Source organism: Apium graveolens, chromosome 4 (genome assembly GCF_009905375.1).
Source record: "Apium graveolens cultivar Ventura chromosome 4, ASM990537v1, whole genome shotgun sequence".
NCBI classification, from domain to species: domain Eukaryota; kingdom Viridiplantae; phylum Streptophyta; class Magnoliopsida; order Apiales; family Apiaceae; genus Apium; species Apium graveolens.
In genome coordinates, this window is record NC_133650.1 from 276,778,643 (window position 1) to 276,798,320 (window position 19,678).

The window sequence follows — 19,678 nt, forward strand, 5'->3', positions numbered from 1 at the left end:
CCCAAACCTGTGTGGATGTGGTGTATCTTGATTGTCGGAACGAGGCCTCGCTCTACCGTCCATGTCCTCATCGACAAGCTCCACAATGGGTTCTACATCATCAGAATATTCCAAATGCCGCAGAGTGATTCACCGGTTTTCTCCGCTGGCCTGAGCATCCCCCTCAACTACGGGTGCTTTTCCCATGGCGTGGCCACGACGGGGAAAACGACGACCCCTCCTCGTCCTGCGACGCTCTACCGTATTCAGCATTGACTGAAAATTGTTAAGCGTATCCCCCATGCGGTACAACTGCTCCAAGATATCAGCGTTGCTGATGAGAACTGGAGGTGTTCCTCCCACATCTAGAGCTCTTGGGGGATCTACTATGTTTCTGGGCACGTAGGGTTCATAGTGAGTGTAGCCTCCCTCGCCTTCTCCTTCAGATATCCTATCACTTCCCTCATAAGAACTTCCATCATGATTGTAAGACATCTTTTCCTCCCAAGATTACGATCTTAATCAGCCCCCTCCTTCTAGCGCCAATTTGTTGACGGAGGAATCTGGTAACAAAAAAGATTGAGGTTTCTCGCCGGAATTAAGATCTATGATGGTGGTTCTTCGTCGGAAAAACAAGCGGTGCGTGGTGGTTTATGGTTGTTTTAGGCTGAGATTGATCAGAGTAAGTGGTGGCTCCCTTATCAGCTCTCAACTTCTTACCCCTCTCAATGTGCCTACGTACCCTTTATATAGGGATCAAGCCTGACGTAGTTCTTGGGGAACAAGAAATCTAATGGGCTTAGACATCTTATTCCTAGGCCCAGTAGAAGCCCATCCACAATACATCTTCCGCTAGCTTTAGGAATGTCCAACTATGAGGCCCAACCGCAAAGGCCCAAGGCTTATCCGTAATCGTAGGACTTAACGGATAGTGCATCTCCCTGCGCAAGGATAACACTACGCTACAACTATCTCCCTTGATTTACGGACGAAGGTATAGCCACGGTTCACCCTAAATGTCGGACGCGTCCCTGTCCCCCGAATGAGGATAACCCACCAGATAGTAGGACATGTGATTCCAAGCTTTTGGGTGCAAAGTGCAGGGTGACTCCAAAGTTTTTCAACGAGGACACCCGTTGAATACAAGAACAGTGTTCCCAAAGCACACACCAAAGTTAACCCCGCATCCCCAACGAGGACATCCGTTGAATACATGAGGAGGCCTTCAATCATCAGGCATACCCTGGAGGCCTTCAATCTCTTCACGGAAATCCCCCTCCTTGACCGTCTCAAGGAGGGAATTCTTCAAAGAGTACCTGTAACAAATACGTTAGTGAAAATAATCTCCGTTGCTCATTCCCATGCATGCTTTGTCCTGAGATCACCCTTGAGAATGCATTTACCACACATAGGACGCGTCCTAGGACGTTGGGCGCGTCCTAACCTTCATGAAACCTGTATTGTTCGTATTGTTCTTCCAACAACTACCTCTCATAATATTCCATAGAGACAGGATGCGTCCTCGACCTCTAGGCGCGTGCTCCAACCTTCATTACCAAAAGGACCACATTTACTTAATACTTCCACCATGATAGATGCGTCCACAACGCCTGGACGTGTTCAGTCCTAATCATGTGCATTCAAGCTTTATTATCATAAGACCATCCTTCATAAAACGCCCCCTCAAAGTTGGGCGCGTCTTATATTTATTGACGCGTCCTCACCTTTTACAATGAAATACCGAGTTTGACTGTAATTAGTCCGCGTTTGACCCGCATTGATCCCATACCAAATTTTGGGTATAACAACTTGTATATTTTTATTTATATTCAAAAAACATGCAAGTGTTAAATGTGATAATTTATATTTTTAAATTAGTAGAGATGTTTTTTTAAATACTATTTTTTCAAAGTATAAAGTGTGAGTGAAATATTATAAATATACATTAATTTTACAAAAAAGTTTCATGCGCTCAAAAGATAAAATTATTATAATTTATAGTATAATATTTTATTTTTGCTACTTTTTATTTTTTCTACATCTTGCATGAAAAAAATTTGTTTAATAAAAATTATGTTTTAATAAATATCTTTTATTATTAGAAGGGATCTCGTTTTTCCTTTGAGCCACGAACACAAAATGATATATAGGCTTCGTTTGAGAATCATCTTGAAAACTGCTTTACTGTGGAAAAAAGTGCTGTGAGGAAATTATATATCTGTTTGGTAGTTTTTTTTTAATTTATACATATTTTGAGATATAATATATAAAAATAATATTTTTAAAAAAGTTAAATGGTGAAACTGATTAAACAGTTTTTTTTCAAAAGTGAGCACCTGCGTTTGTTAACAACATAAGGGACACGTTGAAGTCGGAGACCGGGGACGGTAATAACAGTATCCGACCATCTGATGGGCATCCCAGCCATGGACAAATCATAAAAAATTCATTTTCGAGTGTACAATTATATTATATTATTATGTTAATTAGGTAGATGAAAACTATTTAAAAATTACTCAGAAAGAAACTCCAACATTTCTCGGGAAATTCGAGGAAAAAACAACTTTGGTAATCGTGCAGCGGGTCACAACATACGATGATAAATGAATAATCAAGTCAAAATTCCTTAAAAAACAAACACCCAACTCCACTCTAAACATCCACTTTGTATCATGATTAAGTTGTTAATTAACTTAAATCAAACCTATAAAAACAAGGTTAACAACAACCTTTCCCTCCTTTCTGGTTCTAGTGAGAGAAAGTAAGTTTCAGAGAGAGAAAGAGCGAGTCCTACTCTCCCTTTCATTTCACTCCATTAAACAATACTTACACAGACATTAATATATAATTGTAGAGAGAGAGAAACAAACAAAGCCCCAATTGTTTGACTCAGCTCAGCCTAGCCGGCAAGCCGACTCCTCCTCTATCCCTGCATAATTTATTATACATACATGTTTTGTATAAGCGCGTACAAGGGGGTCAAAAGATAACAAAGATAGCTCAATTCTTTGTTTAACTACTAAGCTTTATCAATCAACATCTGACCCAGTTTACAAAACTGTCAAAGATCAAATCTTTAATCTCACTTATTAAGGTACTAATTGCCCCCCCCCCCTTGATCTGCTTTGATTCTACTCATTTCTTTGTAAATCTTGATTTTTTTGATGGTTTTGATGAATTCAAGAAGATAGTATTCAAGAATTTTTAGTTTTAGTGGGTTTTAAGTACATTTCTTGATTGTAAAGTAGCGATTTTTTTTGTCAATTTTGATGATTGTTTGAATTCAAGAAGATGGTATCCAAGAATTGTAAGTTTTAGTGGTTTTTAAGTACATTTATTGATTGTAAAGTAGGGATTTTTTGGTATTAGTTATGGGGTGTGTTTGTGGTAAGAGTTCTTCTAGTGAGGAAGGTAGTAAGGGTGGGGGTGGAAGTTCGAAATCAAAACGAGAAGTGAATAAAGGGGGATCAGTTGTTGTGTCTAGAGGGAATTCTGGGAAGAGGGTTGAGAGTTTTAGAGCTAAAGATAGGAAGGAAAGTGGGGATGTGAGAGTTGGTTTGATGGATAATAAGAGAACTAATAGTTCGAGAAGGGTGCGCGATGAACAGTCTGAGAAGAAAAAGAGTCAGCTCGTTGATCCGAGAAGTATTGGTAATGCTACTGAAGGGGAATTGATTGCAGCTGGTTGGCCTTCTTGGCTTGCTGCAGTTGCCGGGGAATCGATTAAGGGATGGATTCCTCGTCGAGCTGATACGTTTGAGAAACTTGAGAAGGTATTTTTTAGAATCCTGCTGTGCTTTCGTGTGATAAAGATTATTTTCTAACAGATTAATGATATGAATGATAGGTGTACTCTGGATATTTTTGTTATGTTATTTTTCTTGGTGTTAATTAGTGTTATGAAGATCTGTAACTTACATTGAACAGAACTTTGAATGAAAACTTTCTTTTCTCGGGAAGAAACGAATTAGAACTTTGTCTGTATTCATGAAAGTTGAACATGCTGATTATTCCGCCTTCTATCCTAGAGGCTTATTATTTGGAACATCAGTAATTGAAGTTTATTACTATAGCTTATTATTGACATGGTTTGATTGATTGTTGCTTTTTAGATATTCATTTATTTAAGCACTTGACAAGTAGAGTCTTACCTATTCTCTTATCGGCTTCTTCTGTTAACATGCATAGGTAATTACAGAATAGAGAAGTCACTATCACTATTGCACAAAATATTTATACTTGTACGGTGCTGCTTCTTGAAGTTTGTCTTTCTTGTGCCGCATTTTCATTTTTTTTCCTCGTAAATGTCCTATAATTTTTATAAGTAATGGCTACCAAAAATTAGGTTTGGTAGCAAAATTTGATGCTGTTTCTCAAAGCCTCCCCTTTGTCTTTTGACCTTTTTTTTGTTAAATCAGTAATTCAGTATTAGTTTCATCAGTGTTGAATTTTGGTTCATGATATATTTTATTCGTGCAGATTGGTCAAGGTACTTATAGTAATGTATACAAGGCTCGTGATCTATTACATAAAAAAGTCGTTGCTCTAAAAAGAGTGCGCTTTGATAATTTAGATCGTGAAAGTGTCAAGTTTATGGCTAGGGAAATTCTTATTTTACGGAGGTTGGATCATCCCAATATAATTAAACTGGAAGGATTAGTCACTTCCCGGACATCTTCCAGTTTGTACCTTGTTTTTGAGTACATGGAACATGATCTTACAGGACTTGCTTCCCTTCCAGGTGTAAAGTTTACTGAACCACAGGTATTTTTCTAGTGCTTTTCTTCAATCTTGTCTTTTGCTCGATTGTGTGTCAGGAAGTTAAACTTCTATTCTCAGTTTAATTTTTTTAAGGCGATCATTCTAAAAGAAAATCTGGTATATTATTGGTCTCAGTTGCCAATAAGATAGTACAAATGGTTTACGGATAATAATAAATGCACGCTTTTCATAGCTTCCCTTCTTATTTTTCAGTCTCTAATTTAATTTGTTTATGTAAGTAGTTCTAATGCTGTATTATGTTTGTAGGTTAAATGCTACATGCAGCAACTTCTAAGTGGGCTTGATCACTGTCACAGTCATGGTGTTCTGCATCGTGACATAAAGGGCTCTAATCTTTTAATAGATAATAATGGCATTCTAAAAATTGCTGATTTTGGCTTAGCAAGCTTTTTTGAGCACCACCAGAGTGCACCATTAACAAGTCATGTTGTGACTCTTTGGTATAGACCACCAGAACTATTGCTTGGAGCCACCTTTTATGGTGTTGCGGTTGATCTTTGGAGTAGCGGTTGCATTCTGGGTGAACTTTATGCTGGAAAGCCTATCATGCCCGGAAGAACAGAGGTTTGTTGCTTAATTATTTCTCTCATGTCATGATGTAATCTCTATCAGGTGAGGAGTCAAGTATACATAAGAATTCTTACTTCTACGTAATAGTAGTAAGAAGGTGCATACTCTAGCTGGTGTCATTTATGAAGAAAATCAATCCAAATAAAACAAAGAGAAAAAATGTCAGTATGTTTTAACTATAAGTCCTCTATTCAAAGGGGTTTAGATGTGTAACTTATCAGTGTATGATTGCTTCATGAATGTTCTATACAAGGCATTTTTTAATTAAATATCTAAGTGTAGATAGTACTTAAATTATCATTCTTCAGTATAGCATTATAAACTTTGAATTGGTGATACCTGAATGTGATTTTTACCTCTTTACAGGTAGAGCAATTGCATAAAATATTTAAACTTTGTGGGTCACCATCTGAGGATTATTGGAAAAAGTACAAGCTTCACAAATCAACGGTGTTCAGGCCTATACAACCCTATAGGAGGCGTCTCGCTGAAACATTTAAAGATTTTCCTGATGCTGCCGTGGGGCTTATGGAAACCTTACTTGCAATAGATCCTGCTCATAGAGGCAGTGCAGCTTTTGCAATTGAGAGTGAGGCAAGTGCCTCTTCTTTATATGGCTTTCCCTCTTACGTGATGAACCTCCTATATATTTGCTCATGTCAAATGATATTTTTAAGAAGCTGACCCATTTAGTTCATATACTGGCAGTTCTTTACGATAAAACCACATGCCTGTGATCCTACAAGTTTGCCCAAATATCCTCCCAGCAAAGAAATTGATGCAAAACTGCGTGATGAAGAAGCACGAAGGTATGTGCTCTTGGATTGAACATCATTTACGTGAGAATTTATTTAAAATTTTCTGCTTGTCTGACGACTTATATCTTATTAGTTTCCTTAAATTGCAAAGATTCAAAACATCCTGAGAATAGGTTTTTTAATACTGTATTTGTATTCTTTTCTTCTGTTCTTGGTACATGCTTGAAAGTATATTAGCATCTGAACCCTGTGGAAGATAGTTAATAAAATGAACTGAAGATGTGATATCAACAAAACATGGAGTAAATCCCCCTCCCCCAGATCCCAGTAGATTTTGTACAGCATTGTTACTTTTAGTAGTCCACTACCATCCATCTTTGTCTTCACAATGCTAATAATGACTTTTTTAGGCAAGGAGCTGGACTTAAGGGCCAAAAGGCAGACCGGGAAATGAGAGGATCGAGAGAGTCTCGGGCTATTCCGGCCCCTGATGCGAATGCCGAGTTAGCCACATCATTGCAGGTACCTAAAGCATGACTTGAAGTTTTTTTTCCTTCATATATGCATATATTTGTATTTACAGTTTTGTGAGATGTAGTATAAATTGGAGTGTCATAATTTGAATATTTGGGTGGAGAAGCTTAATATATCTAGAGAGAGAGCCTTCAGGTGAAACATGTTATATGTCCTGTATAGAGGACTTTAGTTTTCCCTCCAACAGACTAGGAAACCAGGCTTAATTTCTGGACTAAAATAGTAACAAAAACTTGCAGATCTTATTAATAGTACCTCACATCCATTCTTCTCCTTTAGGTATATATTTTTGTCTTTTGTATACCAGTAACTGAGTGAATTTCTAATCTTCGGAACACAACAGAAAAGAGGACGTTCGAATCCAAAGACCCGAAGTGAGCAATTTAACCGCCACAAGGATGAAGTTGCTTCTGATTTTCCTATTGGTCCACCTAGACTATCTCAAGCTCTGAAAGAAGTTAGAAAAGAACAGATGGAACAGCCTCCAAATAGGGTTTCGTATTCAGGTCCATTGGTTCCGGGTGTTGGATGGACAAAGGCTGCAAAGAAATATGACGAGATCTCTGTTGTTTCAACCAGGACCAATTTATCCTCATTATCTGGTTTAGTAGCATCAAGGACGAGTGAAGATTCCCGAGATAAATACTTCCCCTCAAATCAAATAGCAGGAGATCAAGCGGGTAGGGTATCAGAATCATTTGACAAATTGGGGAGTTCGAGGAATCAAGATATGCAGCTTCAAACCCAGGGAATCACGAGTTCCCAGCAGATTGAAAATTTAAGAGGCAGCATGAAAGAATCGATTACGGTGAGTTTCATGACAAAACTCTCAAACTTTGTGGTCATGAATAATATTAAACAACCATTGGATAATGTTATTAACACGCAATTTCTTTCTTGTTACGAAATATGTTTTAGAATGGTCAGGGGTATAAGGGAAAGGGAAACAAGATCCATTTCTCTGGTCCTTTGCTTGTTTCATCAAACAATGTTGATCAGATGCTTAAAGATCATGACCGCCAAATTCAGGAAGCAGCTAGACGAGCAAGAATTGAGAAGACGAGAGTCAGTAATGTTCAACGGCAAGGGCTGCAAATAACACCTAATCCAATGTATGTTGCCAATCACGGAGCTAGGTAATTGAGTTATGTGCAAGGAGAGAGAGCGAAGCAGCTCTCCCCTATAAAAAATAGTAGATCCATGTATAGTAGCGTGCATATTAAATTTATTCAAATTGAATAAAATTTATGTTTTGATAATGAAATACCAAGAATAAATATATGATGAAATTTACAAGCACAAGTTAGATGATAACCAAGTATACATGTATCTACACGCACCACACTTTAAGTTTTCTTCTGTGTCGATTTGTTTTCACACATTCCGGGAATGAAGTATATAGAGTGACTCGTAAAGACGGGTCGTGCTCATTGTCAAGGACCAATTAACGAACAATTATTGGATGAAGTTTTCAACAGTTAGGACTATGAAAGAAATTCAGTAGCTTTGCTATAAACAGGTGTAGTATGGTAATCAATCAATTTTTTGGTCGTCGGATGTTCTCAACTGGCCACGCCGCTCTAAAGCAGGTGTGGTATTGTGAATAATGGTTTATATATACTTCCAAGTTACGTTAAATATATTCAAGTAGCGTAGATAGACCCCAAGATCACAATGTACTAGACCAAATTGTGATTCTGCATGTGCAAAAACAGAGGAAAAGATTATCTACATTGTTTGGACAGAGGGCAGATAGAAGAATATGAGGATTACAATCAGTAGTTGAATGGCGTACAGAAAGAAGTATACTGAGTAGTGAGTACTTTGCCATGAATTACATTCCGCATACACTTCAGCTTGTGAAAGTTAACGTGGTTTCACGGTCAGAGATAAAATAGTGGTTTCATTTTAAAAGTATTATTATTAAGTGAAAAGATTAAAGTTCGATTCCTAATGAGTACAATTATGATATTGTTAAAAAAATTAATATGATTAAGTCGTGAGAAATTTATGAATTGAACGGGTTAATAACCAGTATGATGATCTATTATCTACAAAAGATAAGCTGACAGATAAAAGTTGCAACTAATACAAGGGACTACGAGCACACCATGAATGACGACGAATGGTGAGTGAGAAATTTTGCATAACTCTTAATCTGTTTGAATAATATTAGTTGTTTCACCAAATTTGACTAAAATAGGAAAAAACAGAAGATGCTGCTGCACAACTACGATACTGCACCCACGTATATTTGGTGTATCTTGTACTTGAAGCAAAAAACTATTAAATCACTTTAGAAAGATAGTCAACATGGAGAAAGTTGCACCTGCCACAGTATTGTCATATACAATGATAGTAAGATTGTGTGAGCTGCAGTGATTTGATTTCTATTGGAAGGCTTTGCCTAAGAGGATATGTAAAAAAATCGAATTAAAACCGAAATCGATTCGAAAACGAAGAAAACTGTGAAAAATTGCGTCGAGAAAAACCCATTCGCAACCGACCAATTTAAATGGCTCGGTTCCGGTATACTCTCCAACCGAACCGATAAAAACGAACCACAGCCGTTACTAATATTGATAAATATATAATTATTATTCATATATATATATATTTAGTTTATGAATTTTAAAAGTTTATAATTTTATTCTTAAATTGCAAAATCAGTTAATAATTTGTAAAAATAGATAGTGCCCCTTTACTGGTGCTCCCAATAATAGTAAGCCTTGTCCATCACCAATAATAGTAAGCCGACAAACAGACTTTAAAACCAAAACCATTTATCTCCTCTGTTTAATATCACGTGGCTAGTTATTTCGGAGACATTGATTTATATTAATCTTGGTTACCATTGCGTTACCTCCAAAGTAAACTGAACTTACATTACATGTTTTCTATTAGTTACATACTTGATTCATCGAATAAGTTGTCTACTGTTTATATTTTGTATGTTCTTGATTTTAAGCTAGAAAATTGATCGTGTGCATAAGTTTGTATATTTGTCGATTTTGTAATCAAAATCGAACCGATTATAATCGAACCGGGATTTTTAAAACCGAATCCGAATCCGAACCGGTGATTGCAGTTCCGGTTTTATCCAGAAACTGAGCCGAACCGGCCCACGCTCTCCCCTAATATGCACCCTTGATTCATCAATTCAATTAATGGAGTTAGTTACTATTCACACAATATTCATTTTTTTAGTTTTTATGCATTGACATGATTTCATCAATTCATCGAATACTATTCATCAAATAAATAATTACATTACATATCATAAATTTTATTCCATCTCTATTATTTAATAGTCCCACAAATAGTATCCAATAATAGATTATTGGATAATTTTAGATTTTTGATAAGATTGTGGATAAATTTAAATTTCTGATAAGATTTTTGTTAAATCACATTCTGACGCGTGTCTTGATCCAATTTTGTAGATAGAGAAATTGTCCATAAATAACATCATGGTCTTCTGATTATAGTATCTCAAAATCATTACATTTTTTTGTCAAAATGAATACATTGAAAAAATTGTCGAGTCAGAGGCGACAACACAGTCAAGAAGAGTCTGAAATCATGAATATCATTGTCACCGAATCGGCAATGGTGATGGACTTCATCAACACTTCAGATGAACCACAAGGACGCGGCCCACGGCCTGAAAAATCATCCAATCATAATAGACAAAGGCTATCGAGAGGAAAAAATCTCATGGAAGATTACTTCATTGATCGTCCAATATTCAGTGAAGGCGACTTCTGTCAGAGGCATATAATGCGCCCTCATATTTTCAATCGCCTCATGATAGCCCTTTGCACTCAAGATTCCTACTAACATCAAAAAGCAGATGCAATTGGATTACTAAGGTTGCTACCCCAACAAAAAATGACTGTTGCATTACGAATGCTAGCTTACGGTGCAGCAGCTGATCAATGTGCCGAAATATGTAGAATGGGATAATCAACTACACTTGAGTGTATGAAAAAGTTTTGTCAGCAAGTGGAAGGACTCTTTGGTGAAGAGTACCTTCGTACTCCAACACATGCAGATTTATGAAGGCTTCTAGTAAGGAGTGAAAGAAGAGGATTTCCTGGTATTAAAAAACAGAAAGCGTAACTGAATCTAATCATAATGATCATCGTCAAAGCGAGGAACATAAGCACCATCACTAGTTGTCTCATCCTCTTGTCCCATGATCTCAGCCTTCTTTCTTTTAAACCACTTATTCGAATTATGGGTCATTTGGCTAGTATCCATTGTCATGATCTTTTTTTGCTCCCTTAATTCTTCAATATCCATTTCTTTTTCCAACCTTGCTTCTTTGCGTTCTTTTAGGGCATCAAGTCTTACTTGTCTTGCTTCCATTCATTTCTCAAGTTCTAACATCTCCCTCGACATTTGAAGGATTTCCGCATCTCTTTTGATGTTGGCCTCCACAAGTTGTTTTTGGTTACATTGCATCCTATTAAAAATAGCTATAGACATCTCATCTTTTTTGGTCATAGCTTTTTTTCCTTTCTTTTTTGCTTGCTTGGATGCCTTCACGTTCATGGGTCTAACCGGTCTAGAAGTACCTTTTGTTTCTCGATTAGACTTTGGAGTCGTGAAACCTTCTTCATCAACGAAATCATCACTATTCAGATTATTGGTGATTCCATTTGTGTTGGAAAGTTTAGTTGAAACGAGACGAAGTGGTGGGAACGTCTACAAATTGAGGATGTGCTTCAACTTCTTCATAACATTCTCATTTGTCAAATGGCTTATTCATCTCCTTGAAATACAATCCTTGAGCTTGAGTTATCTAAATTAAACGACAAATTATGGATATTAAGTTAGCACACAAATTATATATAATATACTAAAATAAAAAAATTAAAAACTTACCTCATCCACCAAATTAGTTCCGTTTGCACAATGTTTACTAGCTTGATTCTTGGCACATTGCCATTTTTTAGTGCTCTCTTCAATGGTGTCCAATGTGAGTCAATAACAACTTTTGAACGAGGTTTGGCATGAGAATTCTCGGGAGTGCCATACCAATTTTTTGCATAATTCTCATGAATTCACCCCCATAATTTATGATTGTTCGAATATCGATCGGTGATCGGATCAACAGATTGTCGAGTCCACAAAACGCATAATTGTAAATCTTCAGAAAAGAGCCAATTAGTACCCATTTTATATATAAAAATATGAAAGAAAATGAGATTGAGAAGTTAAGAATATGGGTATAATAAAATTTTGTGTAATAAATGAAGGTAAAAGAGGTCATATCCATAAGTAAAAATGTTACCATTCAAAAATTGGAACGTTACACAACAACGTTAATATTAGTGTTTGTAGCCGTTCTAACCAATTTACCTAGTTAATAGTGTAAATGTGGGCAGGGGCGGAACCAGGAATCTAACATGGGGGGACCAAAATAAATAAAAGTAGAAAACATACCGATTTATTTGAGATGTGCACGCCTTTCTTTGATCAAATAAAAAGAATCAATGATCTCCTCGGAAGAAATGGTCTCCGCAATCTCCTTTTCAATATACACTATCAAATAATCCCTAAAAAATTCATCTTTCATTTGATTGCGAAGACTTGTTTTTACAATTTTCATAGCAGAAAAAGCTCGTTCAGATGTTGCAGTAGATGCTGGAAGAGTCAAGACAAGCCTTAATAGTCTATCAACTAATGGATACATGTCAGCTTTCCCTGTGGTTACCAATCATATCCTTGACCTCTTATGTTCTGGACATTAAGATTATGATGAGACAAAATAGCACATATTTAAGTCTTTAAAGTTAAAGAAGTTGTATCTTTAACATGGACTAAATCCAAGAAACGCTCCCTCACAAAGCCGCTTTTATCAACGAACCTAGCCACAATAGCCATTTGCTCCCTTTTAGATATATCTCTAGATTCATCCACAATCAAACAATATTTTGCATCATCAATCTCATCACAAATTAAATCTTGCACTTTCCTAGCAAAAACATGTAAAAGTTCTTTTTGAATTTTTGGTGAAGTGTATTTGGCATTTTTGGGGGCTTTATCTAAAATTATTTCTTCTACTTGGGGATTGTAAGAAGCCAAAAGTTTTAACATCTCAAGAAAATTACCCTGATTCTTCGAGTTGCAGCTTTCATCATGTCCTCTGAATGCACAAGGTTGGAATGTCAACCATTTGATTGCATCTATCGATCTTTTAAGACGCATTCTATTTCGTTTGATCTCTTCTGCACTTTATTTCTCCACTATCTTCTCCAAGTGACAAGGCTGATTTTTAAGATTATAGTAACATTTAGCCGCAAAATTATGAGCTGAATTAGAACCATCTCCTTTCCCAACATGACATCTAAAAGCACAATCTTTTCCATTGTTTACTTTCCTCCAACTGTTAAACCCCTTGACAGTAAAAGTATTCGAGCCACACCTTCCTAATGGTTTTTTAGCAAAAAGAAAAGAATAAAAATAATATGCTGCATCTTTTTCTGGGGAGTACTTTAACCAAGGAAATTTATCAAACCAACTCTTTTGAAATCGACGGGGATGATTTTCTGGACCAGAGAAGGGATAAACTTGCACAGGTTGATATGGGCCAAGATCAATGTATGCTCTCCTAATTAAATCTTTTTTATTTGGATGATAAGTCTCAATTTGTTTCCGCAAACCAGGATCACGTATTAACGAATTGAAATCAATAATTTCATCAGTGTTCTCATAATGAAATAATCAATATTATTTTGAATAAGTTTCAATATGTTTATTTATTAATTATTAAGATTAATGAACAAATTCCATGATTTCCATCTAATCAATATTATTTTGAATGAAATAATTAACAAAATCAATAAAATTTTGTATAATCAATTCTCAATTTCAATTTTTTTTTAAATCTAGGGGGACCAAAAAAATTTTTGATAGTAAATTTTAAAATTTTATATTAAAATTTTGGGATTATTCCGCAGTTGGCGGGGACCAGGGCTCCCTTCGGTCCCCCCTAGTTCCTCCCCTGAATGTGGGGGACCCCTCCAATTGTTGGCCATCAGTTGCTCCATCAGTTATTAAAATTTGGGTTGCTGAATCAAAACTCAATTGATAAATGATGCTCCAAAAAAATGACCGGTATATGTGATTAGTCCATTAATTGAATCGCCGAATCAACTAACGGACACGCTCTCTAAGAGTATACAACTCTGTTTGCAGTGCTTGTATCTGTTATGTCATAGTAGATGAGGGTTGATTAGCTATTAGGGAGTTGCAGATGCCTGTGACCCAATTTTTTTTAACCATTGCCGCACTTACATCTGCTGCATGAACTAGACGTCTTAATGGTTGCAGCTTGTATAACATGAACATTCTGACTTGGCAGTCCAGAATAAACCTTAAATTGGAGCTGTAAATGTACCGAGCTGTTCGTGAGCAATTTCGAGTTCGGCTCAATAACGACTCAGTTTGTTAAGAATTCGAGCTTAAAAATGTGGAAATGTGGGCATTAAGCTAACGAGTTCGAACCGATATTTAGCACGTGCTGCTCGAGATTGTTCAGCTCCAAATCGGCTCGTTTATTAACCTTTTAAGTTTAAAATTACACCCAAATATTTAATCCACGAATCCTTTAATGATAATAAATTGAATTTTGAGTTTCGGTTGTGTCAAATTTGATAATAAATTGGTCCTAGTGAGTTTCAAACTTTTCTCTTAATGTTAAATGTTACTTACTTATCACTGACTATTCGTTAAGGGCTTGAGTTCGACTCGGCTTGTTTTGGTTCGGTAAAAGCTCGAGTGCGGTTCAGTTTGTTAAAAAAAAAATTAAACTCGACTTGCTAAGGAGTAAAGACAAAACTCGTTTCGGCTCGGTTCGTTTACAACCCTACCTTAAATACATGACGAAAGAGCCTCTGACACTCGTTTTTAATATCATTCTATATATGGCCGGTGGCGGAACTATAAATCGAAACATGAAATTTAAAACAATTTTTTTTACTGATTAATTGAAATCAGTCGTACCTCATGTTGGACAAACTTAGTATTTTAGACTAAGTTGTGAATCATTTCGAGACTCTATATGAGTGAGACACATTCTGTGTTAGTGGTGTGTATTTATTGGAACGTATTCTCCTCTTCGAGGGGATTCCAACACATATTTACACACTCAAAATGAGTAAAAGGTGAATGAGAACTGATGTTCCAAAGTTTTACCTTTTAATATGAAAAGTGGTTTTGTACCACATCGAAAGTAGCACAAACCTATTCCTTAGTTTTTCTTATAAATACCATGTACCACATCGAAAAGAAAAACAAGTCCTTTCAAGCCTCTCTTTATAAATAGAGTCTTAGGGCATCAGTTTTTATTAAGTCAAGAGAATAAGAGTCATCTCTTTCATTCTTGGTCTCTTTAATGTTAAATTTTTCAATATTCCGGTGATAGTTCTCGGGCTTAGTTCAAGTTCGCTGAGAGTATATTCGATCTATCGATTATACTGGTATCTCGTTTTATCCTGGGAGGTTATCGACTCGCACATACGGTGAGAGGCGAAATACCTTTAAGGAGACAGTTTCAACTGGACTCGAGGATCTCCCTTTGGTTATATCATTTCTTTCTCTGTTTGATTTCGTTTACTCACGCACACACTTATTTGATTTATATGTATTAATCACAGATTGTTTTCACAATCTTAAAGCTATTTATTTTATACATCTGTGACTGATACATCTGTATCTGCTTGTTTCGTTGAGTAATAGATCGATGGAGAACCAAACAGTGAACGATCCGATGAACATGACGGCTGATCCCAACGCACAGATCACTGGATCTGATGGGGTTCACCAGCATCCGATTAACCCTAACGCACAGATCGTACGATCTGATGGGGGTCAAACGCCTGTTGGACATGTGCCTGTGGGACACACTATCATTGGACAGTTTAGTGTTCCTCTTGGACATATATCGGCAGGATTCACTCCTCCGATCATACCTGTGGTGCCTAATGGTGTGCATACACCTGTACTACAGACGCACGTACCATCTGTTCCACATGTGGTGCCTGCTGCACCTATTATGCCAACTGTGCCTGCTGCACATGCTGAAAAACCTGAGAAGTTCAACGGAACGAACTTCAAACGTTGGCAACAAAAGATGCACTTTTATCTGACCACGCTGCATATGGATCGCTTCCTCAAGGAAGAACCACCGTTGCTCACTGCTGAGAGTAACATGCAGACTGTGTATGCTGCTGATGCTTGGAAGCACTCCGACTACATCTATTGGAACTATGTGCTAAATTGTTTGTCTGACTCATTGTATAACGTATACAGCGCGAAGCCAACAACTAAGGTTTTATGGGAGTCACTTGACCATAAGTATAAAATCGAGGACGCTGGGGCAAAGAAGTGGATTGTTGGCCGCTTTCTTGATTATAAGATGGCAGACTCTAAGACCGTGGTCAGTCAGGTGCAGGAACTACAGGTGATCATTCATGACATTCATGCTGAGGGAATGGTCATAAGTGAGTCTTTCCAAGTCGCTGCTGTTATTGAAAAGCTTCCACCTGGATGGAAAGATTTCAAGAACTACCTCAAGCACAAGCCAAAGGAGATGTCTATGGAGGATCTTATTGTTAGACTTCGTATTGAAGAAGACAACAGAGGGTCCGAGAAGAAAGTTAAAGTTGCCACCGAGAAGGCAAACATGGTGGAGCATGCTCAAAGCTCCAAGCCCAAGAAGACTAATTCTGGTAAAGGGGAAAAGCTGGCACCCAAGGGAGGGACTTCGAAGTCGAAATTTCAAGGGAAGTGCTACAACTGTGATAAAGTTGGTCATAGGTCTTCTGACTGCAAGAAGCCCAAGAAGCCCAACAAGAAGAAAGAAGCAAACATGGTAGAGAATATCTCCAAGGAGATGGGTGACATAGACCTCTGTGCTACGGTCTCTGAAGTGAACCTGGTCGGTTCTAATCCACGAGAATGGTGGATTGATACTGGTGCTACTAGGCATGTTTGCTCAGACAAGGCGGTTTTCTCTAGCCTCAAAGCTTCCGATGCTGGTGAGAAGCTCTACATGGGGAATTCAGCAACTTCTACCATTGAGGGTAAAGGCACGGTGATCCTGAAAATGACCTCTGGGAAGAATCTGACTTTGAAGAATGTACTTTATGTGCCTGATATTCGCAAGAACCTTGTGTCTGGTTCTCTGTTGAATAAGCATGGCTTTCGCATTGTAATAGAGTCAGATAAAGTTATTTTGTCTAAGAGTGGTATGTTTGTAGGCAAGGGTTATTTAACTGATGGGCTTTTTAAGCTCAATGTAATGTCCGTTAAGGACGATAATGAAATGAAGAATTTTTCTGCTTACTTGCTTGAGTCTCCTAATTTATGGCATGCTAGATTAGGACATGTAAATTATGACACTTTATGATGTTTAAGTGCTAAAGAATACATACCAAAACTTACGATTGATTCAAAACATAAGTGTGAGACTTGTGTTGAGGCAAAATTAACGAGATCATCATTTAAACGTGTGGAAAGGAACACCAAAATGCTAGACCTAATACATAACGACATATGTGATTTAAAATTCGCTCCAACAAGAGGAGGAAACAAGTATTTTATTACATTCATTGATGACTGTACAAAATACTGCTATGTATATTTGTTGAAAAGCAAAGACAAAGCTATAGATAAATTTAAAATCTATAAAGAAGAAGTTGAGACACAGCAAACTGAGAAAATCAAAACGATACGAAGTGATCATGGAGGTGAATATGTTGAACCGTTTGGGGAATTCTGTTCACAACATGGTATAATCCATGAGGTCACTGCACCATACTCCCCTCAGTCAAATGGTGTGGCTGAAAGGAAGAATCGCACTCTGAAAGAGATGATGAATGCGATGTTGTTAAGCTCTGGGCTTCCACAATCGATGTGGGGAGAATCCATCTTAAGCACAAATAATATTTTGAATATTACGATGCGCAAGAATAAGGATGTAAGTCCTTATGAAATGTGGAAGAAAAAGAAACCAAGTTACCAACACCTGAAAGTGTGGGGGTGCCTTGCAAAGGTACTGATCCCTACACCGAAGAAGGTGAAGATAGGTCCTAAGACTATGGATTGTATCTACATCGGATATCCTCCACACAGTACTGCATATCGGTTTCTTGTTCATGAATCCAAGATTCCTGATATTCAAAAGAATACCATTATGGAATCAAGGAATGCCTCATTCTTTGAGACGATGTTTCCCTGTAATCCAGGAAACCAACAACCTACGACGTCTAAACGATCTCATGAGTCTGTAGATGACGATAATGAGAGTGACGAAAGTGAAGACGAAAATGTGGGGGTAGTGAGAAGGAGCAAAAGACAACGAACGGAGAAATACTATGGGTCTGAGTTTATGACCTATTTGCTCGAAGAAGGTGACCCAAACACCTATAAGGAGGCGGTTACCTCACCTGATGGACCTATGTGGAAAGAGGCCATCAAGAATGAAGTTGATTTAATTATGCAGAATCATACTTGGGAACTAGTGGACTTGCCAACTGGTTGCAAACCATTAGGTAGCAAGTGGGTTTTCAAGAAGAAGTTGAAAACTGATGGCACTATCGATAAGTATAAGGCCAGACTTGTGATTAAAGGATACAAGCAACAAAATGGCCTTGATTATTTTGATACATATTCTCCTGTGACGAGAATAACGTCCATAAGGATGATGTTTGCTATTGCTGCAATGCGTAATCTAACTATACACCAAATGGATGTGAAAACAACCTTCCTAAACGGGGACATAGATGAGGAAATCTATATGGAACAACCCGAAGGGTTTGTTGTCCCAGGACAAGAAAGGAAAGTTTGTAGATTGGTGAAATCATTGTATGGTTTGAAGCAAGCGCCTATGAAATGGCATGAAAAATTTGACGAGGTCGTGCTGGCTAATGGCTTCAAAATCAATGAATGTGATAGTTGTGCCTATTACAAAGATAACGAGAATGGCTATGTCATGATGACGCTATATGTAGATGATCTACTTATTGCCAGAAGCAATGATAAAGTGATCAAATCTACCAAGGACATGTTGAAATCAAGATTCGACATGAAAGACATGGGACTAGCAAATGTAATTCTGGGAATTCAAATTTCTAGAACATCAGAGGGTCTCGCATTAAGTCAACCACATTATGTTGACAAGATCCTTGAGAAGTTTCTTAAGGATGACTTTGAGAAAGCTAGGACACTTGTGGATATGACTTTGCACCTATCCAAGAACAAAGGTGTAGCTGTTTCCCAATTGGAATACTCGAGGATAATTGGTAGTCTGATGTACCTCATGAGCTGTACAAGACCAGACATTGCATACTCAATTAGCAAGTTGAGTAGGTTTACGAGTAATCCGGGAGCTGATCACTGGAAAGCGATCATAAGGGTACTAAGGTACTTGAGGGGAACTCGAGACTATGGACTGCACTATGGCAGATACCCAACAGTATTAGAAAGATATACTGATGCAAATTGGATATCTAGCAAGAAAGCACTTAAGTCTACGAGCGGCTATGTGTTTATATTAGCTGGAGCGACAATATCATGAAAATCCTCAAAACAAACGGTGATAACTCATTCCACGATGGAAGCTGAGTTTGTGGCACTAGATAAATGCGCCGAAGAGGCTGAATATCTACGTTAGTTTCCGGAGGATATTCCAAGATGGCCAAAGCCTGTAACTGCAATAAGGATTCATTGTGATAGTCAATCCGCTATTGGCAGAGCACAGAGCACGATGTATAATGGAAAGTCTCGTCATATACGACGACGACACAGTTCCATTAGACAATTGATCTCAACCGGAATTATCACTATTGACTATATACCGTCAAAAGATAATATCGCGGATCCACTAACCAAAGGGTTATCAAAAGAAGTGGTTGAGAAATTATCGAGAGGGATGGGCCTTAAGCCTATTGCTTAACGGCATCATGGTGGACACCCAACCATTGCTGACTAGAGATCCCAAGAACTTGGTTCAATGGGACAACTAAATCATGATGACCAAATCA

The 19,678-nt window shown here is 37.5% G+C and overlaps 1 protein-coding gene across 1 annotated transcript; it reads left to right on the forward strand.

Annotated features, from left to right (window-relative positions):
- Positions 1 to 2,638: 2,638 nt before the first annotated feature.
- Positions 2,639 to 7,925, forward strand: LOC141721039 (putative serine/threonine-protein kinase At1g54610). The gene is made up of 8 exons (XM_074523771.1): positions 2,639 to 3,752; positions 4,459 to 4,743; positions 5,008 to 5,325; positions 5,698 to 5,925; positions 6,040 to 6,140; positions 6,500 to 6,611; positions 6,967 to 7,431; positions 7,542 to 7,925. Exons 1-8 carry the CDS (start codon positions 3,351 to 3,353, stop codon positions 7,761 to 7,763), a joined length of 2,133 nt encoding a protein of 710 aa, XP_074379872.1. The 5' UTR covers positions 2,639 to 3,350; the 3' UTR covers positions 7,764 to 7,925.
- Positions 7,926 to 19,678: the final 11,753 nt, after the last annotated feature.